Below are 27,220 nucleotides of genomic sequence, written 5' to 3' on the forward strand. Positions count from 1 at the left end.
GTAGTATCTGTCGCAGCCATATTTGTTGTGATTCTGCGTTACTGCGAGAGATGTCTCGCTACCAGGATGACGACACGAATTAAGGATATGTCCAATTTTCTCTAGTCTTCATGAAACATGGTCCGGTTTGCAGGAAGAGCACGCTGCGACACTGTACACAGCGTAATTGAGGGTGTTTTGTGCTGCTATACTGCACTATGTGTTCTGTTCATTGTATATAGCGTTCTGGTAAATTCTAGTATGTATGTAGTTCGATTAGAGGCCCCAAATCTGCCTGAAACTGCTTGTCTAATGGGATCGGGCTGCAGTACATAATATAATTCTTGCGGTAAATATACTAATAACAAGGATAGTGCATAATGACACATGAAATATTAGCACAGGATGCAGAAGGAAGGTCGAAGTCGATACTAAAGGCAGCAAGCTGCAGCCGAAAATTCCTTTTTGGGACATAAGGCGATATCCGATAAAGCGCTTTCCGGCAGACCATATATAGATATGTCAACCATGTCCGTAAATGGTTAGCAACGCAGACTATGATTCCATATATTAGATATAGATTGGCTGTCATCCATGTCTGTATATGGTTAGCTCGATTCCAGATCCTGCGTATGCCGTCCTCGTTGGTTCTCTCCATGAATGGCAAGCATATTGTCTCCTCACATTGTGCATCCTTTCAGATTCTTCGTGTTTGCGAGAGATGTCTGGATTTAAGTATGTTCCCGCTAGCAAGGGGTAGGACTGCCGAGTCTGAGTTTACCACCCATCGGCAGTAACTTATTAGTAATGATATCTCTTGTTACAACTTTCGCCATCACCTCGTTCAATTTCACAAGAATATTGCTTCCGAAGACGGGGAACAAACTGATCGATTGCCGAAAGCGATCGAGACACCGAGAAAGCATATCCGCCGCCTCTTTCTACGGGCGACGAGGTCGTCGGGATCGATCGTACTTCGACTGCTTTTACCTCCTGCTCATCGTCGACGGCCAGGCGCGCCTTCCCGGACCGTTTAGGGCACGTCGCACGAGTGCACAGCGACACACCGCGAGCAATACGCCAGCCGGCCGGTCCTCACGTGCCAAGAGGCAGCGCAGACACTACGCCGTTTTGGCATACGGCCATATTGCAGATGATCCTAGGCCTACTTCCCCGCCCATTGCCTCCCCCCGGCTTTCTCCCGTAACCGACTGGTCCATGTCTGAAGACGATGTTCAACGTTTGAACCAGCTCTCCGCATCTAGTTCTGCCTCCTATGTCTACCCGGTGCGCTCTTTGTTGAATGGAATCAAGCCTCGAGCAGGGCAGAAGACGGGTTCGGGCGCTGGTGAGTATTGCACGCTCGATGATCCTCCGTATTCGTAAAGAGCCTTTGCTGCAGAAGCGGCTGCCCAAAAAGATGCGACTTCCCACGAGCCCCTGCAGCGCTCGACCAGCAGGCCAGGCGTCGTCTCTCCATCGCCTTCGATGACCTTGCCAACCGAGTCGACCTCTACGCAGACCCCCGACACGGACACACGCTCGAGGCGCAGGCCGCCCTCACCCAACTTCTGCGATTTCTCTCCTGACCAGAACCCGTTGTCACCCCGAACCTTCTCCACCGCGCTCGGGAGCGGTGTTCCCGCGCCGCGCTCGGCTCAGCACTCGCCGCCTCTGACACCGCTCATGAGCGGACCCGCGGAAGAGCCCGTTTTGTACAGTGCCGCGGAAAGGGGTGTGGCGGATGCGGAAGATCGACTGCTCGATTACAAGACGCGTCATCCCCCTCAATTCGCGGAGGTTGTGTCGCAGGCGTTCACAGATGCAGTGGACCTACTGCCAGTGGCCTCAGACACAGTCACGGCAGACATGGAGTCCGACGCAGGTATTCATGCGCACTTTTCGCACTCAGGAATCGTGCATCTGCCGCCGCGACAGGTGGACTCGGCGCTGTCGACGACGACCTCGCGATCGATTGGCTCCACATCGCGCGGCCGTGCGAGCCCCAGACACGGGGACGGTGCCGACTCACCACGGACAGCACCCGCTCAGGAAGAATTGAATGTCGTGCAAATGCCGTCGACACAGGACGACCGGCAGCCGCGGTCCGTAATGAACGGCGTCGGAACCGGTACAGGAAGCATCTCGAGTTCTATAGCCTCAGAGGAGCCGCGAATATCTTTCCGACATCAGCACATTGAGGACAAAAATGGACACCACCTGATTGTTGGGAGGGAAGGAAAGTTGTCGAGATGCGAGGACGAGGTATAGTCGCTCGATTATTACAAGAATGTACCCTCACGAGGTCGTAGCCTATCCGTACGCCCGGGGCTGTCCAAGGGTTCGGCGTCCTGATTGCGGTAGAAGAAAACGAAGAAACGGGGAATCTAGAAGTACGGCAAGTCTCCGAGGTGACTACGCCTTGTGACTACGTCTGTTGTTATTTGATCTGATTTTTATAGAATTCGACCGAGCTGCTGGGTCTATCTCCTCCACACCTATTTTCGCTCGAGTGTTTCAGTCGGACGCTACCAGATCACCAGAGCGACGTGCTATTCGACAACATACAATATTTGAATGACACAACACTCTCCGCCGAAGAGCAAGCAGAGAATGTGCATGTGTTCATGCTTAGTGGTTGGGGAGAACCGGGCACCGTGCTGTCGGAAAGTATGTCAGCCGACCCGGAGGGTCGGCGTAGCTGGACATGCTGGTGCGCAGCGCATCGGCCGCAGATGAATGCACCAGAGAACATGGCGTCGAATGCACAAGACAGCAGCACACATAATGGGACAAACCACCGTAATCTAATCATCCTCGAGTTCGAGTTAGAGCGGGACACATTTAATCCCCTTTACCCACCACTACTCTCGGACGACAGCTCATCGTACCAGTCGGGCATCTCGTCACCCTCGGACGGGACTCATTCGACCGGTTCGATGAACTCGGCGAGTGTTAGCTCTGGGCGGACGCTTGTGTCCTCCGGCTCAGGGAGCTTGCAGGATCGGCTGGTTACACCTGCCGCCTCGACGCCGAGTCTCACTGCTAGCGATCCATCCGTGTCCGCCGCGCAGGCGGACATGTCGCCAACTCCATCGCAGGAGAGTTCGGCGTACAACTATACGGGCTCCGACGAGTACATGCCGAGCCCGGAGGAGATACTAGAGAGCACGACCAGCCGCGCGAAGCCCCTGCTTGCGCTGGAGCGCCTGCGTCGGACGCGTCGAAGCATCCTGGACAACGTGCTGTCGCCGGCCAGCTCCTCGTCCGGCGCGCGGCGCGGTGGGCCCTCGCGCAGACGGCGGGGGACGGGTGCGATGGGCATGATGGACGTGTTCGCGGTAATGGCGCAGATCAACGAGCAGCTGGGTGCGGCACCGGACCTGGACGCGTTCTTGAAGGTCGTTGCGGGTGTGATCAAGGACCTAACGCAGTTTCACCGGGTGCTGGTGTACCAGTTCGACGAGTTGTGGAACGGGCAGGTCGTCGCGGAGCTGGTTGACTGGAAGCAGACGCATGACCTGTTTGGGGGCTTGCATTTTCCGGCATCTGATATCCCGGCGCAGGTGAGCTACAATATATATCGAGCGGATATTGTGTTGAGCGATGGGTAGGCGCGGCATCTGTACGCCCTTAGTAGGTCGTCTTTGCTGGAATACGGCGCTGAGATCTCATGTTGCGCTTCTAGACAAGGTCCGCCTTCTGTATGATCGGGGACAGCCCACGGCTCGCTTGGTTGTCAGGAGTAAGCAAGACCTTCAGACGCCTTTGGTATGTACGCTTCCGCCTACGTTTCAGTATTGCGTCTTACCGTCTTGGCAGGACATGACGCATTGTTACCTACGTGCCATGAGCCCGATACACCTCAAGTGTTGGTATTCACCCATTTTCTCCATGCTCCAGCTGATTCTCTTCGTAGACCTCGAGAACATGGGTGTCCGTGCTTCAATGTCGGTTGTAAGTGCGAATGAGCCCTGTGGAGCCGCACTGCCATTCATGATTCACGATGATACAGTCAATCATCGCGTTTGGTCAACTGTGGGGCCTTGTAGCGTGCCATTCGTATGGGCCGCACGGCATGCGAGTCTCCTTCCCCGTCAGACAGATGCTTCGTCTCTTGAGCCAGTCCATCTCGCGCAACGTCGAGCGACTCAGCTACGCGCAGCGTCTCCACACCCGCAAACTGGTACCTTACCGGCATTTATCCTCCGCCGAAGTGGTCGTTCACATGCTCCGCATTGCAGATCAATACAATGCCGTCCGACCAGCACCCGTCTGGGTACATTGTATCGAACGCTGATGACCTTCTTGGCCTTTTCGACGCAGATCACGGTGTTCTCGTTATTGGCGAAGGAGCAAAGATCTTGGGTCCAAACCAGCATGGGCAGGAAATACTCATCGTGGCGGAGTACTTGCGCCTGAAGCAGTTCAAGTAGGTACCATACCTGATATCACGGGTAGCCACGGCTGACGCTTTGTGTAGCACTATTCAGGTCTCGCAGGCGGTGACGCAGGATTATCCAGATTTACAACTGACGACGGGCCTGGAGGTCATCGCAGGTCTTCTCTATGTCCCATTGTCTGCAGGGGGACGAGACTTCATCGCTTTCCTACGCAAGGGACAGCCGAAGCAGGTCCGGTGGGCCGGCCGACCGTATAAGGACGGCGAACAGAGCGTGCTCGAGCCACGAGCGTCGTTCCGAACATGGTCAGAAACTGTGGCCGGACGCTCTCGTGCGTGGTCAGACGAGCATCTAGAGACCGCCGGCGTTCTCGCCCTCGTTTACGGGAAGGTTGGCAGTTGTGTCGAATTGATCATAGGTCACACTTCTGACATCCTCTAGTTTATCGAAGTCTGGCGGCAAAAGGAAAACGCATTGCAAACCACAAAATTGACCAACCTATTGTTATCAAATGCCAGTCACGAAGGTGAGTGATTATATGCTGCTAGTTTGATATAAACATTAAGTATTCCGGATCCAGTCCGCACTCCTCTCAACCACATCATAAAGTAAGCGTACTTAGTTTGCCACCGTACATGACTCTCACGAGACGAAGTTATCTGGAGCTCGCACTCAATGGTTCCTTGGACACCGAGACTCGCGAGAATCTCAGCCAGTCGCACGCTGCATCAAAAGTGAGTTTAGAGATGATCTCATCACGAGCACCGCCTTAATATCTCTGCAGAGCTTATTATTCACGATCAATGATTTACTGGTATGTATGATTGGTCTGCGACATTCTCGGCATATGGACCAATCATCGGACGACTTCCAGGATCTGACTCGCCTCGAGAGTGGCAATGCAACATTCTTCAACGAAGTCTTCAACTTGCATCGCGCAATCGAGGACGCAGTCGTACTCTATCGAAATGAGGCTGTTCGTCGAGGCCTTGGTTTCAGGTTGGACGTCGCGAATAGTCCAAGAATGGTTGTGGGAGACGCTCGGAAAATCCGCACCGTCGTTGCGAATTTAACCGCTAACGCTTGTACGTGTCGTCTCCTCGTACCGTTTCCGACTCATGACAAGCCATTCTTCTAGTGAAATACACCGAGCACGGATACATTTCCGTTGAATGCCGTGCCTTTGATGAGCCCATGGGTCTCAGAACCGCGGAGAACGTTGCAGTGGAAATCATTGTGTCGGATACTGGTTGTGGTATTCCTGCTGAGAGACTGGAGTGTATCTTTAGAGAGTTCGAGCAAGTAGAGAGCACAGAACAGAGAACGCCTACCCAAGGCCTTGGTAAACATTGTCATTTAGAGTGCCTGTTCCAATCGCTGATTGATACCATCGATAGGTCTAGGTCTGGCCGTGGTTGCACGGATCGTGGAGCAGCTTGGTGGCCAACTCCGAGTTGATTCCAAGATCAATGAAGGCAGTCGCTTCTCGTTCCTTATTCCATTCTCTACGGAAGTCGAAGGTACGGCTCCGTCATCCCCGTCTGAATCCCGTTCAGCCGGCGGATCGCATCGGGAGTCTCGTGATAGCAGCGCAGCTGCTCGTGAAGACCAGATTGACAATCTGGTAGAAGCACTGTCCTCCCATCACCTCAGTATCCAGAAACATGGTTCTCCACGTCCGCAAGACAATGACAATGCCTCACTCCACGAAAGTGACAAGATGCAGATGACCGGATTCAACACACCATCGCTTTCCATTACTGGCGATGACGTTAGTGTCACATCAAGTCAGAATTTTCGTGCCGGTTCCCCCGCTCGCGGCCCATTTCTCAATGAACACTCGACGGCAGTAGTAATATCCCGACGGTCTAGCCAAGCCTCTCCTCATGGGAAGCCACCGAACGGTCGCAGATCTGGGGCATCTGGTCGCAGTGCGACATCACGAAGTTCAAGATCTGACAGTGGATATAGCGCCAAACTTCGTTTGCTCATTGTCGAGGTCTGTATCGCGATTTATACTCACGGAAAAAAAATTGACACACTCATAGGACAACGATATCAACCGGATGATACTGGCCAAACGTTTGTCACTGGACGGACATAACGTTGTGAACACCACGAATGGTCAGGAGGGTGTAGAAATGCTTGAATCGGACTGGGAGTTCGATTGCGTACTCATGGATCTACAGTATGTCGAATATCCAAGCTATGCGTACACGCGGTGCTTACATTCTCTCCTAGAATGCCCCTGCTTAATGGTTTCGAGGCCACACAACGAATCCGTCAGATAGAGCAGGAGCGGCAGGTCGGGCTTCATCGGATTTCCCACAAGCTCAACGGGCGTATACCCATTTTTGCGGTCTCGGCGTCTTTGTTCGAGGATCAGCGAGAAGAGCTCTTCAAGCTTGGATTTGATGGCTGGATCTTGAAGCCGATCGATTTCAAGCGGTTGAAGATTATCCTGCGCGGGGTGGTCGATGCTGCGCAACGCGGAAGAGACGTCTACAATCCAGCTGGCAACTGGGAGGTTGGCGGGTGGCTAAAGGCGCACGAGAAGGTTCCTGGTGATGTCTCGTGATGTGGAATCTCTCTGGTTGTTGTTGTTTGTCTCATTATTTTCACAATGGTCGTGTTCACATCTCGTTGTTTTATATACCAAGGGAACGAAAATCGCTTACAGTCTTTTCCTCATCAATACGAACAGATCCCCGCATTGTCATGTAGTACTATTTACCATCGCATATTGTAGCCAGTATACAAATAAACGAGTGCCTATGACTAATTCCTGCCTATAGCTAGTCACATGCAACCTCTACTTGGTTAGAGCTGCGCGTATAAGAGAAACAATGACGTATTGGGAGTTTGTTAAACGTTGTCTTGTTTTCGTGAATTTGGGACCGATTAACGATTCCGATTACCTTCTCATGCATGAGTGCTGGAAAAACGGTAGTGCGTGCTGCCATAGGACCTGCGGTATAAGCTGATGCTCGTTGCCATGCGGTGCACACACGTCACAGTCATGGTTCATTGTAGGGTGGCGAGTGCATTGCCAGCGCCTCCAAAGAACAGACGCGTCGCGTTCGTGTTTGACTCAATCACGTGATCGCGGTGTGCTCGAGGTCTCTGCCCTGGATTCGTCGACCTTGTCGCCCCAACACTGTGCTAAGTCATTCTGTACTTCAGCTCAACACACGAAGCACCCGCAATATGTCGACTGAGAAAAAGGCAGAGCAGCAGCTGCCAGAGACACCTGAACGTCCGTACGCTATCGTGCGCATTAAGCGCAAGCGGAACGAGGAGCCTCTCGATGGCCTTGGTGAATGACATTTGAGCGCGTAAAGGCTCACAGACTGAGATTTTATGCCTAGTTGTCGATCCCGAAGCTGTCCCGAGCCGGAAACGGTCTCGTGGCGCGCTCAACTTCTTCAAGTTTGCCGAAACAGTCGAACAGAACGCTTGGGATGACGAGAAGCAGAAGAGGGACCTTGAGGCAGGCCAACTTTCTGGAAACCGCTCTAATGGCTATCAATGCTGACACGACCGCATCAAGGCCCGTCTGAGCACGTTAGCAAGAGAGTCGCCGAAAAAGGAGATCCTACGCACTTCGGTCTCAGCCCCAGCAGTGGTAGAACAAGCAGTCTCTCCAGCAGTATCAACTCCCCGCCCACAAATTGACGATCCTAACCGCCGGTACACTATCGTCAAGCGAGAGAGACCTGGCACCGAGCGCGTTCAACGTCGAGTACCCACAGCACCGTGCGTGCTTGCGGATTTGGGATGTCCATATTGCACTCATCAAAGGTTGGAATCAGGCCAAAGGTATGGTCGACAAAAGAGCTACAGGCCTTGCGCGAGTCGCAATCCAGCTTCGCAATGTACGACGCTATACCATCCTCTTCCGCACTGTCTTCAAAATCCGAAATCGATCCTGAGGTAGCAAAGTTCTTACCCCTGCTGCGAGATTACCTGAAGCGTGAGCTCATTTGTCTCTACCTGATATGTCATGCCTGACGCACTGGTAGTGGATGATCCGAGCATGGCGACGCCTCCGGGCTCCATGTCAACTTTATCCAGCAGCCCCAGCGTGACTCACACAATAGATGACAGCGACTACGTATATGACGTCTTCTACCAGCGCCTGACAACTCTTGCCGAGTTGTACGAACCTGGAATGCCTGTGTGGAACATTGGGACATTGTACGTAACGTAGTTGTTTCGAACATGGATACTGACGTCTAATGCATCATAGAACTGAAATACCTGAAGAACTCATGCTGTATGATTCGGATGATGATTCAGAAGTATACGACACAGACGACGAGGATTCAAATGGTATGTATATTCCCCAGCTCGTTTCCTTCCACCGTAGGTCATTGTCCATATTTGTCAACCAGCCGAGGATTTCTACAAGAATGATTACCCAGATGGTGAACCGGACGAGATGTCGGACGGGAGCGAAGGAAGCGGTGAGTGGCTCACAAATGACCTGAACCATATGATTGATCAGGGGATCCAGACGTCTTCCACGAAGATTCAGACTATGACGACATGATCCACGGGGATACTTCAGACCACGAATGGCGATGATGAACCCATCTTGTTTACATGAACCATCGACCAAATCATGGATTGTATAGTATAAATGGAAGGTCAGGAAGGCGATTGTGTATCCATATATGTTCGCGAAGCCCTCGTTAATGTAGTCCGTCAACAACCTTATGAGGGTAGCTGATAATTGTAGCTTGGTAGTGTATCATTAACCAGGGAACCTTGTTTAGGTGCCACATGCGTCATTGTGGGCGATGATCGAACTGAGAGGACAGCGAAGCATACGAAGTTGGTCACGCAGCAATAGCAACATTAGCAAATGAGGAGACTCAAATCCAATCAAGCCGTAGTCCTATGTCATAGTGCTTCTAGTGCCCCGACTGTGCTGTAAAGTTTGGGTGCCTCATAACAATATAAAGGTTGGGCACGACACTGACGTCCGTATTCCAGTGTCCAAAGAACTCCAGAACATAATGCTGACAACCGCCATAAGAACTTTCGCGTCCCAAACACCGCGTTCCGTGCTCCGCGTCCTCTCTCATAGTACCACCACCCCCACTGTAAGTATGATTTTGCAACCGTGATGTTGTCGCTTTTTTACATCCAGTTTTATATCTTCTGTAGGATGTTGTCGCGTTGATGCATGACGAGCATCCTGTTTCCAAGGATCATGCAAAACCGGGACGCCGGACACAGAGTAAGAAAGAGGGGACTGTATCCCTCTTCTGGGACATGGGTATGTAAGGAGAACTATTTTCCTGGCCCTGTCAACTTGATATGCGCCAGAAAACTGCGGTCTCCGACTCCGTTCGAAGGATGGGTACACCGTCGAAGAGCTTCGCCGGTCTGCGGAGGGCTTTGGCCGTGTGAAGATTCTCAATGCGTACTTGGACAAGAGTCATCATGCGACGTCCAAGTCACTGTCCGCGTTCCACTCGCAGGGCTTTGATATTATCGATTGCCCGCATAATGGTGAGAGGAACGTCGTCGATATGCGCATGATAGGTAAGTCTCGTCGTCAACTTAGCGATCAAAGCTGAATTTGAATCCAGACGACATGATGGCTTGGGCCACCAATAACCCCGCGCCTGACACTGTGGTGCTAATCGCAGGGGACAAACACTACAAGGAGGCAGTATCCAACCTATCAAAACGGGGATACAATGTCATTGTTATCGCGCCGCCCAAGGCGCTTACCTGTATGAGAGCTGCCCAACCAGCTAAAGTGCTGCCGTGGCGCACGAGCTTGGGCGAGTAGGGCCGAGCGGTGAGTCTGACTGTTTTTTATTATTAATTATTATTATTAAAATCCAGTTTTGTATCCGCTTGAGGGCGTTGCCCTATGCCGGATAATACATGCGCGTGTAGTGCGGAGCGGAGCGAGTAAAGACCACGGGCTGTCAGGTAGCATGGGGAAGAGGGAGCGCGAGCGAGCTATCGTGCGTATTCCGGGGTGTAGGTAAGCAGGTCATTTGGTGCGCGGGCGATCTTGTGGAAAGGGGCCGGGTGAGGGCGTATTCGAGTGCGTAAGCGCAGGGAGGAGTGAGAATAGGTGGTCGTAGGTAGATGATTAGTTTATGTACAGTAGCAGTGTTCCGGTAATGGAGGGTATCATCGCATAATAAGAGACGAGGTGGAGGAAAGTATGAGTAACACGGTCGTTGAATAGCAGTAGCATCTTGCGTTGACGTTATCCGGGGGGGGGGGGGGTTGCGATTACTCCCGCCGGCCGCTTCGCGGCCGGTCATCTTGATGTAGTCGAAGAGGAGCGGGCTTCTTGGACATTGAGCAATGTTCGCAGCTGCGAGTCTGACTGTTCACGATATCTTCGCGCTGCGGATGCACTTGTGTTGACGCGTGACGGCTGGTTTAGGAGCATGGGGCCTACAACGCTAACCATCTCAAGACCGCGACACGCACTGACATCATCTATTTGTCCGTTCGTCACCCTGTTTGGCGCCGGGTTTTGCTTCCGCGCGTGCGCCAAGACTATTTGACCTTCCCTTTCGCTCTTACCATCATCACCAATACATCCCCTAATATCAACCTCATTTGTACTAGTATCCCGAATAATAATGACGCGTTCTGCTCCTCGTGCGAACACTGGAGTCTGATGCACTCAGGCTGCGGCCGGTGTCTCCGCAGATGGAAGCCTCGGTGCAAAGGTGGTAGTAAGGGGTACACACGTCGCAAGTTAGCAGTCAATGCCCCCAAGGTGTGCAGGCGTGATGGAGTGCAATTGAGAGCGATTTTACGCACGCAGATTGGGAAGTGTCAGAGCAAGGTTTGAAGGGTATTGGGTATATAACATTCGGCAGAGTCAGCATATGATCCGCCATTAAAGACTAGCTGATGATCATTTGACTTGCAGCGTATTGGGTAAGATCAAAACGTAAAGGCATCGCTCAAGCTCATTTTCACAACATGTCTCTCCTGTATGCTGAGCGGATAGTATGCAACGATATACATGTTTCATATCATACTTGTGTGACGAGATGATTCGGCATCGAGCACACGTTACACCCACATATGCTACATCCCACAGGTCCGAATGGAACTTACATCGACATACCGGCACCCGCAGCCATCGAGATCAAATTCTCCTGATCTCCACTCTCGTCCACCAATGCCCGGAGTAGTCCGTTTTGGATCCGTAGAAGTTCACTAGGTTTACCGAACTCGACCTGGGAGTATGATAAAACATATGCGACGCAAAAACCGTGTCGGCAGCAACTCACAATGTGTCCAGCATCGAGGACCATCTAGAATTGTGCGTTCAGCATAAGAGGGGGCTAGAGCTATGTATCACGCACTATCTTGTCCGCATCCATGATTGTCTGAAGACGATGTGCGACTGTCAGAACAGTGGTACCTTTGGCAAGCTCTTTTCGCAGAGACGCCTGTATGACGGTATCGGTCTCATAATCTGCGCGACACACGGCATCATGAGGTTCATGCGAGTATAGCAACGCGATGAATGATGTTACTTACCTATGGCGGATGTAGCTAAACGCGATGTCAGCCACGACCGCAGATCTCCGTCTATCACGCATTATACATACCTTCGTCCAGGATCAAAAGCTTGCTCTGCCGTACGATCGCCCGAGCCAACGCCAAGATTTGTTTTTGGCCAAACGAGAGGTTGTTACCTCCACTGGCGACCTGCGTGTCTAGAGTGATTTGGCCTTTATCCATGTCTTTCTGAAGTGAGAACAAGCCCGCGGAGCGAAGTGCATCGTTCAATGCTGCGTCGTCAAACTCTTCGAATGGGTCAAGATTCTGTCGCAAAGTTCCGCTGAGTAGTTCGGGCTGTAAACAGTGGCTATGAGAGAGCATACGGCCATAGAAATGGAAGAAATTGACCACTTGAGGTATGATCGTGATGTGCGATCGAAGGGCATCGAGGTTTATCTTCTCCGTGGACAGACCGTCGTAGTACACCTGGCCTTCTGTGATGACGCACCGCAGCAAGGCAAGGGTCAAGGTGCTCTACGAAGAATATCAGCCACAATACGATTAGCGTAGTGCATGTGTCCAGATACCTTTCCACTCCCCGTACGACCCACTGCCAAGGACCTGTCAGTGATTGTCACCAGGGTCACCAAATGCGATCGTCTCACCAACGCCCACACGCTCTCCAGATTTGAGTTCGAACGAGATCTCGTGAAGTACTCGAGGACCATCCTGCAAAGAGCTTCAACCACCACAAGACAACATCATTCACGTCTCGAGACATACTTCTGAATAGCGAGCGGAGAGTTTTTCAACCCTCAAATTACCGCTTGATGGCCAGTACGCAGGAGGTATACCGCTCTCGGTTGACTTTGGCTCCTGTTCAATCTCGAGATATTGTTGTATGCGTTCGAGACTGGTGCACAGACGTCTGACACATCTCATACGCCATCAATGTGAGGGACATACCTATTCCCTACGTTATATAATCGCATCAGCGCCTGGAAAGATGATCACGCGAATTAACCTGCCTGCGACCTCGAATTCGTTGAAAAGCCTCGCGAACCACAGGATCATCGTCCCGAAGCCAACTTGACAATCCAGGCGCTCAGTTATAGCACGTAACACCTCGTCTGAGCGTGCGTACCTGCCATATTGAGCGTGAAGCCTGTTTGTGCTGCGGATGAACTACCGCCACCGTACACCAAATAGAAGGCAAGCCCAGTGGAGAACATGGCGCTAGAGAACTCGATACGAATGTTGACCCAGCTAGTTCCATTAGTCTGGTTCGGGCTGCATGGTATTTTACTTACCGAGTTAGGGCCCAGAATATCCTCGCGGCTCGTGAGTATTTGTCGATCCGTGCGTATGACTCCTTCCTGAAGGCATCCTGTGCGCCATAGGCACGGATAGACACTGCGTCCTTGCTTAGTCAAACGACGCAAGACGAGACTGCTACACTCACCAAGCCCGGCAAAGGCAGCTCCGAAATGTCCTAGGACTGGAGCACGCGCATTACTCTTCTCTCGCTTCACAGATAGCTGGGCCTTCATGTACACTTGACAAATATATCCTCCCGCAGCAGCGAGCAAGATGCCAGGAATGATATAGAAGGGTGCTGCGATTGTGACAGCCGCGAGCTTGATGAGCATGGACATTGTCAGGATGATGAGGAAGTCCAAGCATGAATACAGGTCCGAATCAACTGTAAAAGGAGGAACATCGGTATTGAACATTCTTGAGCGATTACCGTAATGTACTTGTGCCAATATCTTGTGTGCATCTAGCAACCACGCGCCCAGTAGGCGTCTTGTCCCACCATCTGCACAAGCAGTGAGGATGACGACAAGTAGAGCCAAAAGTCAATCACCTCATAGTAGTCCCAAGAACCGATGTGATCAAAGCTTTGTGAATGACGCGTGAGGCCCTGAGACCGCCTACAAGGAAGACAACAGAGTAGAGAGAGAACATGATGAACCCAGCTAGAGTGATTGATGCAAACATAGAAAGATGACTGCAGACCAGTCAGATACGACAAGCAATAGCGAACGGCACCGACTCACAATGGCACATTCACTTCCCATGGAGGGTGCTCCTCGTATTGTCTTGCCCAAAACCCGAGATACCAGTAGGACAGGTTATCCAAGAACTCTGAAACGAACGCGATGCACAACGTGATTACACAATAGAGAATGGGACGGCCTCCGCCCACACTCTTCAAATATAGTTTCACTGCTGCCTCGTGAGTATCTGTTGGTGACCAGTAAGCGATGGTAGCACGTACAGGCGGACCACCCCAGATGTCCTTCGGATATCTCTTCGGAGACAACCAGTTTACCATGGGCTCTTTTACTATCGTCTTCAGATGAGCGATCCTGATGGATATTCTGCCCTGCCTTCTCGAGAAGCTCGAGATCTTGAGCTACTTCCGCAGCCAGCATTTGGTCGTGTTCGAGAGCATTTGACAAAGTACCTTGGCTGGCGATCCGGCCATCGATACCCAAAGAAACAACGTGCTGCGCGATGGGTCCAGCCAAGCTTACGTTGTGCGTCTGCGATAGTTTGTTGACGAAACAGCGTTATGGACAATTTCTTGATCGCTTACAACTAAGAGCACTGTCCGACCGCGGACTAGGTCCCCTTGCAGACACTTCTCGATGATCCATTTTGCTGTGTGTACGTCCAGAGCAGCCAAAATCTAAACGATATTAGCCACACGCAAGTCAAAAAGTCAAAAAGATTGATCACGTCGTCAAGCAGTAAGATCTCTGCGGTTGAGTAGATCGCGCGAGCTAGAGTGACTCGAGCCTGACTCGATATAATTCAGCGAGCAGCTCCATCATACTCTGCGATGCTTTACCTTTTGTCCGCCGCTGTGGAGTTGTAGGGAGTTGGCAGGGAGCCACGCGGAGATACAGCACAACGCACCTCAGTGTGATTCCCCTTTCACCCACTTCAGTATGATCCCCGGCATCGAATAAGTTAAGATCTCTCGTGAGACCGCATTGATTGATCACTTCGTTACGTGATCTCAACAACCATCATCTCAGGCACATAACAAACCAAGACAGACCTTTATCGTAACGTTCTCGGTCGAACGTCGCACCGAATAGTATATTATTCTGGCGACGAGCTTGTCAGTGTTATCAGCATATAACCCGATTTCTGACGCACCCGAATTGTATCGTTTAGCACCCATGATTCTTGAGCCGCATACGCAACTCCTCCGGAACGCGGCAGTGTCACAAAAGAGTCAGGTCCGGCGGGAATGTAATGCATCTCTCCTAACATTTGTTTGAGCTATTGGTGTAGGTCAAGAGAAGTCACAGCTAACCCAGCAGAGCCATGAGCAGCGATGTTTTCCCAGAACCCGTTGGGCCGACAATGAGATTGATGTGACCACTCTCAAACGTGAGATCGCCATCAGTGCAAAGCGTAAAATTACGCTTAGACGACCCAGGAGTCGAAGGAGGCGCCTTGGTCCAAGTAAATGAAGCATTACGGAAACCTATAGTATCGCTCGAAATCAGAGGTGGGGGTGTTCCAAGGCCTAATGCGTGAGTAGTCTGTTTCTCAGAGAATTCGTCTAAAAGCTCGGTCTGCGGAGAATGTCAGATTCGTGCCGTAGGCAGTCTGAGCTCGTACCTTCTGCAAAAACTCATTCATACGGTCGAGTGATACCTTAGCTATGTTGTGCTTTTTTAGATGCAACTACCCACCGTCCGTGCAATGAACATACCGCGCATGAGCCTGGGGATCCCGCCGAACGTCATGTGCAACAGTCCGCTGACCATCTCAAAGACTATTGGAGGCATCAGCGACAGCTAGTATATCATGCAATTTGTGGTGTACCAGTCATGGCAGAGAAAACCGTAGATGCTGTCAAAAGTGTGAGCCACCTACTGTGCTGCGCAGAAGAAGAAAGTACCAGTGAGCTGTTCCTTCATGATCAAAGTCTATTCAAAACGTTAGTTGTCGATCAAAGCCTCAAGACGTTGACACAACACACATATATTAGGTACGTAATGACCATGGTGATTGGAGGAATGATGTGACTGAGTCAATAGTGAGCGATTCGCGGTCTATCGGAACGATTGAATGAAGTATACACGTACTTGAGGTTATTGTTAGCCAGTTCCAATAGCTTAGAAGTCTTGATCCAAGTCAGCTCGTCTTCGCGCTTTGCACCCAGCTGTTTCGACAGGCGCGGTTCCCAACCAAAAAGCTTGATCATGCGGATAGCGTTCATGGCTACGGTATCATGGTGATTCAGTACACCGTCCCCGGGATGAACAGCCAGACAGCTACCTTCAGTGACAGCCTGTACGCGTACGTCTGTCTATGTCGTACACGTTGAAGACGCCGGATTAGACATATATGCATAGGATCTCTTACCTTATTCATCTTCTCAGCGTGAACTCCTCGAATTTTTCCTGACAGTATGGAAGGAAGGGGCAGCATCAGAACCATTATTGCCATACCGGCGAGGGCACTGAGACGCCGCGAATATCAGGAACCTTCGTAAAGTAGGCGTAAACTGGCGCTAACCTCCATCCCAAGACGTCATAGAGAAACCAGACACATAAGAGCAGCTGCACGGGGACTTGGACAACTTGCGCAATTCAATCAGCAATTGAAAGAATGACTGCTATTCGTCCAGATGTACCAAACTGGAAGATATCGCGAGCCCCCGCAATCGCGTCCAGGTCTGTGGTGATCAAGTTATTGACCTTCCCGGTCACGTTCGATCCCTCGGTTTGTGTATCCTCGCTCGATGCACTGGGACCACTGGAATCCTTCTGGCTCTGCTGGACGGAAACCTTCGACTTGTCCTTGCCCTGCGTCGTAGTCGTCTCGCCAGCAGCCGTGTTGGTGCCGCTCAAGGTGACATCATCCTCGCTGTTGGCAGCATTGGTGTGTGTACGTGTGCTGCCCGATTCTGCAAGGGACGCCGTATCGGGAGTACTCGCGACAGTTGTACTTCCCGTGGAAGTCGATGTTTCCGGGACATCGGCCATTATCCGCATACGCAGAGCGTGATCGAACACCAGCTGAGTCAGAATCGCCTCGATGCGGACCAGTATATGTTCCTACAGCTCAAGCGGTTAGCTCAAAGGCGCACGCGTTACCAGACTCGACGTACGGATAGGAAGAAATAATATGACAAGATGGTAACGCGAGCCGCGGGCCCCAAGAATAGCCACGAGATCCAAACCCATGGCTTCACCACAGCGCCCTCTCCTCCAGTCTCCATGTACCTGAGCCAAGTCAGTTCATGACATGTCCCAGGCACGCTGAACACATACCAGAGCAAATTTCTTATGCCGATAGGGTCAGAAAAACGTGCGACCACCTAATACGGATCAGCAATGGGGAAAACACAGTCGGCGCGATACGTACGAAAAGGAACTGCATAAGCGCCATAATCGATAGGTCGCGGCCTATGCGGTTACAGTTTGGTTGGACGACCCAATCGAGGTGTTCATTCAACTACTCACGAAAAGTCTTCGCTAAGCCCCAAGCGACATGCCGACCCTTCGTAACTTGGAAAGGATCGAGTTCCTGCAGCACACGCGCAGTTGAGACACACAATTAATGTTTTCATGAGAGTATGTAGTATGTACTTTGAACGACCTTTGTACGAGGTTGTGCGCCTGATCGTAGTCTGCTAGCGGCGGTAGTTCTTCGATGGGGAGGTGAGGTGCGCGGTAGGCTTTCAACACCGTTTTATCCAGCCACGTAAATATCATCCTCGATAGTACGGATGCGGTTTGCTCGGGATGAGGTTCTGAAGAAGGATGCTATAACGTGTTGTATGTTCACGAGATTCACAAAGTAGAATAGACGACCCATCTCACCTTAGGATCAACAGGTGTATAGCGCCGTGGAATTGACAGTGGGACGAAGACTGCAGCAAAGGTGAGGTCGGCGAGTTGAACCCACAATATGACGCCTTCCGCCGCATCGAGTGGGCTGAGGGCGAAGGTAGCGAGAGGCCAAACATCTCGATAGACATATACCCCCCATACCGAGAGTAAGACGAAGTCAAGGTGTCGGATTGCTATTGTTGCTACTCCTGACTTCGCAAACACAGAAATTATTGCCAGGAACGACGCGTATATCTGAGGTAGCCGTGCAGTCAACTGTGAAAACATTGTATGCAAATGAGAACATACATATATTAGGCAAACAGCGATATGCAACAATGCATGGCTTTCCGTCGACAAATCATGGATGATCGGGATGGCCAACAGGCCGACCAGTGAGACACAGGAGAGCATTCTAGCAATATTGAAGGACAATATTCCGACTCCTCCGTGTCGAGCGACATATGATGCGAATATGTTCCGGCTGTTACATCTATGGCTCGTAGAGACAGGCGCTTCCCCGCGCTCGCTTTGTGACGCTAGAGGTTTGTTACTGAGCGTCCTAAACAGCAGAAAAAGCTGTATCAGCAGCAAGGCGAGCGAAGCGCCAGCCGCATATAGCGGGATCATGCGGGAATCTTTATAGACGCATCTGACGATGTAAACTAACTTGACAATATCTCAAGACACGTAAGAGGAACTTACTTATGTTCGTCGTCAACAACTAAAAACGTTGATGGCAACCATATGTTGAGTTTCTGGGTCAAAATAGCCTGAGTTGTGTCAACGAGAGAGCGGGCGCTTCTCAATTGAACTGCAATACTCATGGCCGGTGCCCAAAGTATGGCCGAGATGGAAGCAAGGAAGTCTGTCGACTACTTTGAGTTTGCATGTGCTTTTTACATCGATGTCCGCGACCGACTCACTTTGCGTTATCTTTCGGTTGCGACATCGGGACCGACGTGACTGGGTACGTACATAGTGTTGCTGGTTAAACTGCGCCCAATCGTCGGCAATTGGCGAATGCCTGAGCGAGTTTTGTCCACGACGCTATGAGTACCACTCACTGCATGCATCTAATAACTTGATGAGCGAAATGACCAGCAATAATTAAGATCGTCTCAGCCACTTTCCGGACGTATATCCTGACCAATGCCGGAAGCGAAGTTGATGCGGAATTCGTGATCAACGGCCGAGACCAAGTCCGTGCTGTTCCTAGATCTAGATCTGTGTATAATCAGTCACATAACGAATTGCAAGCGCTCGCTCTTAATTGGCTGGGGGCATATTCATGACTTCACTTCGTCTCAGCTTCAAGTTGCATGGCATATGCCATTAGGAAATCAGGAAGACTCGGCTTAGGGCTGGGGATCAGAAAGAAAGTACAGTCAAGACGACGATGTGCAGTATCGAGGCGACGGATCTCTGGCCATTTCAGGACTCGGAGGACAAGTTCCAAAATCCACACTAGCCCTCTCTATCGCCCATCCCGGATGGTTTCTGCATTTTGCTATCTCTCCATATCACCACAGCATATGTTGGAGCCTAGGATACGAGATAGCCCGGATTTTGTTGATTGACAGCTTGCTGTCAGCATCAGTATTTCAAAGCACTAGAACACCGTTCAGCTGTGACTCAACAGGCTACCGAAGCATGCGTCATAGGCGTCATCCTGTGTTGGATCGCAGAGGGTATATGTATTGATGGATAGCAGTAGTATGCCTCGATTCTTCCTCTTATCTGAGTACCGTGCCAAAAGGTAAGGTCAGAATGAGGCTTGGGATGCAGGAAGTCCTGTCCATACCGCTTCCTCTAGAAGCGGCATTTCTCTCGCCTATGAAGATCTATGCCAGTGTACACCAAGTCACGTATGTCTGCGCTCTCCCAAACAGTTGTCTTATCTCACGTACGACTCCCGCAGCGATTTCTCCGACACGCTTACATTTCCGACGTATGCGGGATGCGTCTCGTTGGTGGTTTTCCTCCTCCAGCTGCTGTACATGAGCTTGTGGAGAAATCGGTCTGCTAGGAAGTCGGCTCCTGAAGACATCTCAACGAATAGCGCCGATTCTGATACAGTGTTTCCCGAAGAAGAAACTACCGAAGTCGATACACAATCACGTATTGCGCGCCATGACACTCCACAAGGGGGTTCGACTATTTTTGCGTTCAACGTTGGCAAGCTGGTCGCATGTGCAGTGTTGTTGACCTTGTCGCTCATCTCTTGGGTTGTGAGCTTGTCTGATGACGATTCGTCGGCACTTGGTCTTTCGCAAACGTGGGTCTTAGGAGGCCTTTGTTTGACGCACGTAAGTGTCATACCATATCTATGTGTGATTTCAAGCGCTCACAATGGGCGGTCAGGCATATGTCCTGATCCTGACATTCGTCCCTCTATTGGCCAAACCGGCGTGGGGCTCGATTGCCTCTGGACATGCCACACTTGTCCTACTCTGCGCATTGGCAGTATATTTATATCGCGATGTGTGGCCATACGCGACGTTCACACAAAAGCCGCTCGACACCTCTGAGGGCGTGATGCTTTGGGTCAAGATAGCCGATCTGATTGTTGCGGCGCTCATCATTCCTTTATTTACGCCGAGAATCCACGAGCCATTCGATGCTAAGGTAAGAATACCAAACGGTACAGTCAGTTGTTTTTGCTCACCGTATATATGTAGAACCCATCGTCACATCCGCATCCTGAGCAAACAACACCAATCCTATCGCTCATGTTATTCTCGTGGTTAGACGAGTTGGTAATGAAAGCGTATCGCATGCCACATCTTCCGGTCGACGAGCTTCCGCCCCTGGCCGATACTGATAGCGCGGGGAACCTGGTCAAGCGAGCGTTCAAGGTATGTGCCAGATGATCGCATCGTCTCGTTGTCTGATCACACGCATTCCTCAGGAACTCGATCCTTTACTAGTGAAAGACCGGCATATCGGGTGGGGCCTGCTTAAGGTTTTCCGTATGCGATGCACGTCTTCATTGATGTGTTTGTACTGATGTACTACGTTGAACGTCCCAGGAGGTGACATCTTCATAATGAGCACGATGCTTATCCTTTACGTACGATACCTCCGGTGTCTTTGTACGTATGTTCTGTCGCTGATATGTCTCCAGGTCCTCTCCGAGTTCGGTAACCCAGTAGGGATCAAGTATTTGCTCGCGTCAGTAGTCAGACACAGTTCATAGATAATTTACGGTGGCTGAACCTTCCTGCAGATATATCGAGAGTGGTGGTGCCGACGCCGACGTGCGGCCCTGGGTCTGGATTACATGGTTCTTCATCGGACCAATGGCAGGAGTGATTGTCTTTTCATTATACTACATGGCTTCGGTAGGTTGTCGTCTGTGTACCTCTTGCGTGAGCTTCCTAACATGCGCTCAGATGAGGGTGGCGGTGCAGCTGGAGGCTGTTGTCACCGAGCTCGTCTTCACCCACGCCCTTCGGATCCGTATGAAAGCCGAGACATCGGAGGACGCACCTACCGCCCCTGTGACCCCCGTTAATGCGTCAGCTGTGCCGTCGAGTGCAGCTCAGAGCGAGGATGAGGCCACTGTTCGTGAGGAAGAGACATTCGCGGATTCGACTACTGCGAGCACTCAGTCAGCTAAGGCTAAGCAAAAGTCAAAAAGCACACCCGAGCAAGCGGTTGTGTTGACTCAGCCGACAGCAGGCGAAGAGAAGGACAGGGACAAGGACAAAAGTCTCGTTGGTAAAATCAACAATTTAATCACGAGTGATCTCGCAAATATCACCAAAGGGCTTGAGTATGCTCAGATCTGTAGGTTATAGCGACATGCTTGTCTCTTCCTGTTCTGATGATATTCCTTCACCAGTCGTACGAGTTCCTGTTCAGCTTGTGTTGTGCGTCTGGTTTCTTTACACGATCCTCGGATGGAGGTAGGTCTAGTCCTCCTTTCCGTGCTCAAGATCCCACTTACCCATTCCTTCTTGAGCGCGTTTACCGGGATGGCTGTCATTGTAGTGCTACTTCCCGTTTCTGGAATGCTTGCGAACATGCTACGCGGAATACAAACTACACGATCGAAGAGGGTAGGCATCGGCTTTTGAAGAGGAACTCCCGCTAACACGTTTCTAGACCGATGACCGTGTTCAAAGTGCGACTGAGAGTACGTAAACGTCCACACGTGTGAACCTGCTTATCTGATGTCTTCTTGAAACTGTTAGCCCTGGGTGTGATCCGGATGGTCAAGTTGTTCGGCTGGGAATCGCACTTGATGCGTCAGATATCGAAGAAGCGTGAAGACGAGCTAGCTTGGTTGAGGAAGAGCAGACTGCTGAACCTTTTCAACAGCATGGTCGAGTAAGTTTTCTGCCCTTTGTCGTCTTGCGCTATTCACAATTCTGATTCTAGCTACTTTATTCCGTTGTCGACAATGATGATCACGTATTGGACCTATGTATGTCTTCTAACCCACCTGCCATTGATGAGCTGAGATCTGATAGCCTATATACGGCAGATTGTTGTCATGCGGCAAGAGTTAACGGGTAAAGTGATGTAGCAATAACGGAATGAAGATTTGCATGACTGATATTGAGTTCACAGCGTCGAAGGTCTTCTCCTCCATAACTGGTATGCGGTTCTGTGTCTGTGACCGCTGAGCCCGCTTACTCAGATGGGCGTAGCGTTCTCAATGCTCACTAGCCAGATCCACGTGTGCTTCGGGCTACTCCCGGAATTCATTCAAGGTATTGTTCGTTGTCCTCTCAAGGGAAAGTCATGTAACGCCATTATCAACAGCGAAAGTGTCGCTCGATCGTCTCAACGCATTCTTACACGAAGTTTGTCCGCACCCCACAAAGCGCTGCTCACTTCTCAATTATGCTTGGCTTAGACGGAACTTCTGGACGACTTCTCCGAAAACACCAGCCCCAATCCTGACGAGCGAAGAATCCATAGCAGTGCTACAGACCTTGATGTGATTGGCTTCCGAGACGCGACGTTCACATGGGCCAATGAAGAGCAGGCACCGCCTGATGGACGTTCACGGCAGAGATTCATGTTACGCATCGAGAACGAGCTCACATTCAAGCAGGGTTATATCAATCTCATCGTCGGCCCTACAGGCTCCGGGAAGACCTCGATGCTGATGGCCCTATTGGGTACGATGGCTCCAGAATCTCGGATTGGGAATGAGGAACTCAACATGGTATTTAGGTGAATTGCACTACATCCCGTCAGGATCAAACTCCTACGTCAATCTACCTCGCAATGGCGGTATCGCATTCGCAGCTCAGGAATCATGGGTACAAAACGAAACTATACGCGTGAGTCTTGCGTAGGCGATGCTATCTGAGCTTATGCGCCGCATCAGCAAAACATCCTGTTTGGTGCAACGTACGACGAAGCACGGTACAACAAAGGTGAGCCGATTGTTGTAAGCCAGTGAAATGCATGCAAATGATCTGTTCAGTGATTTATCAGTGTGGATTGAAACGAGACTTGGAGCTATTCGACGCCGGTGATATGACGGAAGTTGGCGAGAGAGGAATAACGCTCAGGTTTGTACGGTCCGTCTCATTATGGTTATCGTTGACCCTTACGGACACGCAGTGGAGGTCAAAAGGTGATACATCTGGAAACTCCCGAGACGTCAGCTGTATGGCTAAGATTTGTTTAGGCACGGGTTACTCTCGCTCGTGCGGTATACTCGACCGCTGAGATATTTCTGCTTGATGACGTGAGTACCATCAATCGAGGTTCATTATCACAAGCTGATACTGCTTAGATATTGGCGGCTCTTGATGTGCACACTGCTCGCTGGATAGTTGAGAAATGCTTGAAGGGTGACCTTATCCGAGGTCGAACCGTACTCCTGGTCGTGAGTGATATTTTGAATTATCAGTCATGGACCTCGATGGTATTCGCAGACTCATAATATCGCAATGGCGAGCCCTGTGTCTCAGTTTGTTGTTTCTCTTGGAGTTGATGGACGAGTCTTAAGTCAAGGATCGCTCTCGAGCGCTCTGGCGCATGACAAGACGCTTGCTGCTGAAACAGAAAAAGACCGCCAAGCCATCGAAAAGGTCGAATATGATGCCATTGCGGAAGACGTCTACGAGAGTGCCAAGAAGGCCAGTGGGAAATTGATTTTGGAGGAGGAGATTGCTGAAGGCCACGTTGGCTGGTCAGCAGGTAGGTTTCGCTATCTCCCGTCCTATGCAGAACTAATGGTCGTGCAGTGAAGCTGTACTTGACAAACCTTGGGGGCCGACACCAAATTATCTTCTGGATCGGTTGCTTGGGTGCTCTCTTCGTGTCCGAGTGCATCGAAACTTCCCAGGTGTGGTATCTAGGTTATTGGGCACGACAGTACGAGGAGCATCCCGCGAATGAGGTCAAGGTATCATTGTATGTTTCTGTATAAATTAAGACTCGCACGTCATATGACTGAGTCACCACAGGTACCTGTTTGGGTACGCCACTCTACTGCTAGTGTCATTGGCGTTTTACGCCTTGCACTACACGGTGTACACATTTGGGACCATCAGAGCCTCAAAAATCATCCACAACTCCCTGTTCGCATGCGTGCTTGGTACCACATTGAGGTAATGTTGATCAGCCTTTGATAAATACTCGCACATCTGTGGGTACATACGAGATGGTATGCACATGTCGCCCTCTGGCGTACACCGTAGCACGTTGTACAAGGCCACCCGTGCACGAGTCAAGCATTTGCTTCACAGAATGAATCCGTTATAAGAAGGGCAAGGCTAATTATATCTCAGATGGCTCGATAAAACACCTACATCTCGCATCATCGCTCGATGCACACAAGACACTGGCGAGGGTGAGCAATCAGTCCCACTACGCTGTACCCCCTCCCCCCATTGAACTGAGTCGGCGACAGTCGATGGAAGCATTTCTAGGGTACTCGGTAACATCATGAACACGAGCGACGCAATGATTGTCAAGCTTGCGGCTGTGGTCCTCATGTCTCCATTCTTCTTGATTCCTGGAGTTTTGCTCGTAGCATTGGGAGGGTGGATCGGTCAACTGTACATGAAGGTGCAGTTGTCCGTCAAGCGCGAGAAGAGCACTGCGCAAGCCCCTGTTCTAGGCCTATTTGGCGCTGCATTCGCGGGCCTTGGTATGTGGATATTACCGCTCACTTCATCAAATCACTAACCCTCGGAGAGTAGTCTCCATAAGGGCATACGGTGCAGAAAGCGCCCTTAAGAAGGAGTCCTATGCACGGATTAATAGGTACACTCGGACGGCGAGGATATTCTGGAATCTGAGCCGGTAGGCAATCCTCATACAGCGCGAGCACAATACTGATCATAGAGCCAGATGGATGAACATCCGGATCGAGGCTCTAGGTGCTATCTTCTCAACTGCTCTTGCTGCATATCTCGTCTATTTCGACAAGGCCTCCGCCTCGAAAATAGGGTTCTCATTGAACATGGCAAGTATGTGAACTGTCCGGGAGGTAGATTCCTTGCTTATTTGTCTTTACCAGCTGTTTTCAGTGACCAGATCTTGTGGTGGATCCGTGAGTTCAACAGCTTTGAAGTTTCCGGTATGTGCATGACCATAATAACCCGGTATCGAACAAAACACTGAAAGCAGGGGTTCAGCAAACAGGTATGCCGAGCATGGTTTATACTGAGGGGCCCAGACTCTGACGCTGTGTCAGCCTGGAGCGCATCAAACAGTATATGGACATAGAACAGGAGCCTAAATCTACTGACAGTGGAGTTCCTCCGGCATATTGGCCTTCAAGTGGAGATCTGAAAGTCGAGAACCTGTCAGCCCGATACTCACCGGTGGGTGGTGATACCCAATTTCGAGTAAAAAGTCAAGTCTCACAGAAATGGCAGGATGGTCCCCTTGTATTACAAGACATCTCATTCGAAGTAAAGTCCGGGGAACGAGTGGGCATCGGTATGTGGTCATCGTGATAGATGCCCTGTTGTGATAACGAAGTATGCTGCCATATAGTGGGACGCACTGGAAGTGGCAAGGTATATAAGCAAGCCTTACTTGCCTTACTTGCATGACCATTGCTGACACCACCACAGAGCTCCTTGACGTTGGCTCTCCTGCGGTGTATAGTGACGGAAGGCAAGGTATACTATGACGGTCTTCCAACCGATAACCTCAATCTCGAGGCACTCCGCTCGCATATCACTATCATTCCTCAAATGGTTCGTACATTCTCCAATGACCCTTCCGTGTGCGTAAACTCAGGTGATCGCCTTACAGCCCGAGCTCCTCAGTGGAACGCTGCGTCAAAATCTCGATCCATTTGAAGACTACGACGACGCGGTTCTCAACGATGCACTTCGCTCGGCTGGATTGTTCATCCTGCAACAAGACATGGACGAGGGCCGCATAACACTGGATACCCAAATATCCAGTGGCGGAAGCAACCTGTCGGTCGGCCAGAGGCAAATTCTGGCGCTTGCTAGGGCCATCGTGCGGCAGAGCAAGCTCCTGATTCTGGATGAAGGTGCGTCGGTGTTAATCCTATAGGACTAGATTTATGACTGATGCCTCCGGAATAGCCACCTCTGCTATTGGTGAGGGATCACGAGATTCAATTGCCAGTGTTGTCAGGCTAACATGGCTGCGCAGATTATGACACCGATGCCGTCATCCAAGAATCCTTGCGCAAGGAACTGGAGAACGGCGTCACAGTGCTGACGGTCGCACATCGTCTCCAAACCATCATGGACGCAGACAAAATTGTGAGCATACCGACGTCCGTGTTTGTATGCGTCGGCCTAATCAGCTCTTGTACAGATGGTGCTGGATGCGGGCCGAATCGTGAGTCGTGACGAGTCAGATTCGGCTTGTACTAACATTCACCGTCTTAGGTTGAATATGACAAGCCCAGCGAACTTCTCAAAAACAAAAATGGCCACCTTCATGCATTGGGGAAGGAGAGCGGAGATGTAGAGAAGTTGTACGCTATGGCCGCAGGAGCGGGGGCTTCTGCCTAACGGATCACTTTTGCTGCGATTCTTGTAACCATATTCAGCGGCCAGTCACTGTTCGTGTCTCGTGCTGGGACTGTCATGTGTCTCAGATATACAATCTACGTGTGGTAGAATCTTGATTACCGTGCGGGTCGTCAAAAACAACCACCCAGATGAAACGCCAAGATCATGGCATCTTGCACGCCTTCGTACAATCCCACCCTCACGTCGTCTCGGCGTAAATGACCTTTCCATATGTATCATCAAACTCTTTCACCATACTGAAGTACTTCGACCTTTCTGGCTAGCGTCGCCCTTACTTCACTTCTTTTCCGTTGCACCTCTATGAGGACCGCATACTCCCCTGCTGACATGGGGGTGCCAGGTAGACGGGAGATCGACGACGGGAGGGAGCAAGGGCCCAAGCAGATGGTCGAGAAGTGTGTGGGAGTGCGTATGAATAACATCAAAGTCATTCACTACATGTGCGACCAAAGTAGGGATGTTGGATTCC

At 50.9% G+C, this 27,220-nt stretch overlaps 5 protein-coding genes across 5 annotated transcripts; 4 read left to right on the forward strand and 1 right to left on the reverse strand.

Annotated features, from left to right (window-relative positions):
• Positions 1 to 2,091: 2,091 nt before the first annotated feature.
• On the forward strand, positions 2,092 to 6,960 carry POSPLADRAFT_1160067 (hypothetical protein; the record flags this gene model as incomplete). The annotated part of the gene is made up of 19 exons (XM_024487496.1): positions 2,092 to 2,244; positions 2,292 to 2,390; positions 2,442 to 2,692; positions 3,158 to 3,392; positions 3,438 to 3,545; positions 3,594 to 3,615; positions 3,668 to 3,750; positions 4,224 to 4,411; positions 4,463 to 4,772; positions 4,824 to 4,908; positions 4,963 to 4,990; positions 5,038 to 5,116; positions 5,167 to 5,196; positions 5,257 to 5,467; positions 5,521 to 5,724; positions 5,780 to 6,248; positions 6,315 to 6,381; positions 6,431 to 6,570; positions 6,624 to 6,960. The coding sequence occupies 19 exons, from the start codon at positions 2,092 to 2,094 to the stop codon at positions 6,958 to 6,960; spliced, it is 3,099 nt and encodes a 1,032-aa protein (XP_024333229.1).
• A 629-nt stretch (positions 6,961 to 7,589) lies between these two features.
• On the forward strand, positions 7,590 to 8,969 carry POSPLADRAFT_1050654 (hypothetical protein; the record flags this gene model as incomplete). Its single annotated transcript, XM_024480032.1, has 8 exons — positions 7,590 to 7,698; positions 7,751 to 7,824; positions 7,933 to 8,138; positions 8,195 to 8,355; positions 8,405 to 8,579; positions 8,632 to 8,714; positions 8,777 to 8,848; positions 8,890 to 8,969. The coding sequence occupies 8 exons, from the start codon at positions 7,590 to 7,592 to the stop codon at positions 8,967 to 8,969; spliced, it is 960 nt and encodes a 319-aa protein (XP_024333230.1).
• Positions 8,970 to 9,388: 419 nt separating this feature from the next.
• POSPLADRAFT_1071922 (hypothetical protein) lies at positions 9,389 to 10,550 on the forward strand. Its single transcript, XM_024482471.1, has 5 exons — positions 9,389 to 9,490; positions 9,555 to 9,666; positions 9,717 to 9,935; positions 9,983 to 10,197; positions 10,262 to 10,550. Exons 1-4 carry the CDS (start codon positions 9,404 to 9,406, stop codon positions 10,186 to 10,188), a joined length of 624 nt encoding a protein of 207 aa, XP_024333231.1. The 5' UTR covers positions 9,389 to 9,403; the 3' UTR covers positions 10,189 to 10,197; positions 10,262 to 10,550.
• Positions 10,551 to 11,488: 938 nt separating this feature from the next.
• POSPLADRAFT_1159875 (hypothetical protein) lies at positions 11,489 to 18,037 on the reverse strand (the record flags this gene model as incomplete). The annotated part of the gene is made up of 26 exons (XM_024487468.1): positions 11,489 to 11,614; positions 11,669 to 11,692; positions 11,744 to 11,856; positions 11,922 to 11,936; positions 11,993 to 12,419; positions 12,473 to 12,495; positions 12,551 to 12,614; positions 12,669 to 12,798; positions 13,011 to 13,070; positions 14,426 to 14,580; positions 14,837 to 14,898; positions 14,956 to 15,004; positions 15,057 to 15,166; positions 15,217 to 15,481; positions 15,602 to 15,684; positions 15,811 to 15,838; positions 15,892 to 15,937; positions 15,998 to 16,221; positions 16,278 to 16,315; positions 16,549 to 16,972; positions 17,026 to 17,140; positions 17,183 to 17,235; positions 17,283 to 17,323; positions 17,381 to 17,444; positions 17,507 to 17,683; positions 17,741 to 18,037. The coding sequence occupies 26 exons, from the start codon at positions 18,035 to 18,037 to the stop codon at positions 11,489 to 11,491; spliced, it is 3,213 nt and encodes a 1,070-aa protein (XP_024333232.1).
• A 619-nt stretch (positions 18,038 to 18,656) lies between these two features.
• On the forward strand, positions 18,657 to 26,730 carry POSPLADRAFT_1050657 (hypothetical protein; the record flags this gene model as incomplete). Its single annotated transcript, XM_024480033.1, has 34 exons — positions 18,657 to 18,719; positions 18,865 to 18,951; positions 19,089 to 19,201; positions 19,282 to 19,338; positions 19,519 to 19,617; positions 19,671 to 20,058; positions 20,114 to 20,398; positions 20,431 to 20,607; positions 20,877 to 20,923; positions 20,979 to 21,093; positions 21,145 to 21,541; positions 21,597 to 21,660; positions 21,746 to 21,813; positions 21,949 to 22,084; positions 22,136 to 22,181; positions 22,398 to 22,475; positions 22,617 to 22,931; positions 23,065 to 23,145; positions 23,207 to 23,283; positions 23,336 to 23,381; positions 23,403 to 23,462; positions 23,511 to 23,603; positions 23,653 to 23,917; positions 23,965 to 24,133; positions 24,187 to 24,330; positions 24,652 to 24,876; positions 25,422 to 25,551; positions 25,597 to 25,669; positions 25,727 to 25,749; positions 25,807 to 25,932; positions 25,991 to 26,237; positions 26,363 to 26,475; positions 26,531 to 26,554; positions 26,605 to 26,730. 34 exons carry the CDS (start codon positions 18,657 to 18,659, stop codon positions 26,728 to 26,730), a joined length of 4,557 nt encoding a protein of 1,518 aa, XP_024333233.1.
• Between the last annotated feature and the right edge of the window lie 490 nt (positions 26,731 to 27,220).

The sequence above is a fragment of the Postia placenta genome, assembly GCF_002117355.1.
Source record: "Postia placenta MAD-698-R-SB12 unplaced genomic scaffold POSPLAscaffold_23, whole genome shotgun sequence".
Classification (NCBI taxonomy): Eukaryota; Fungi; Basidiomycota; class Agaricomycetes; order Polyporales; family Adustoporiaceae; genus Rhodonia; species Rhodonia placenta.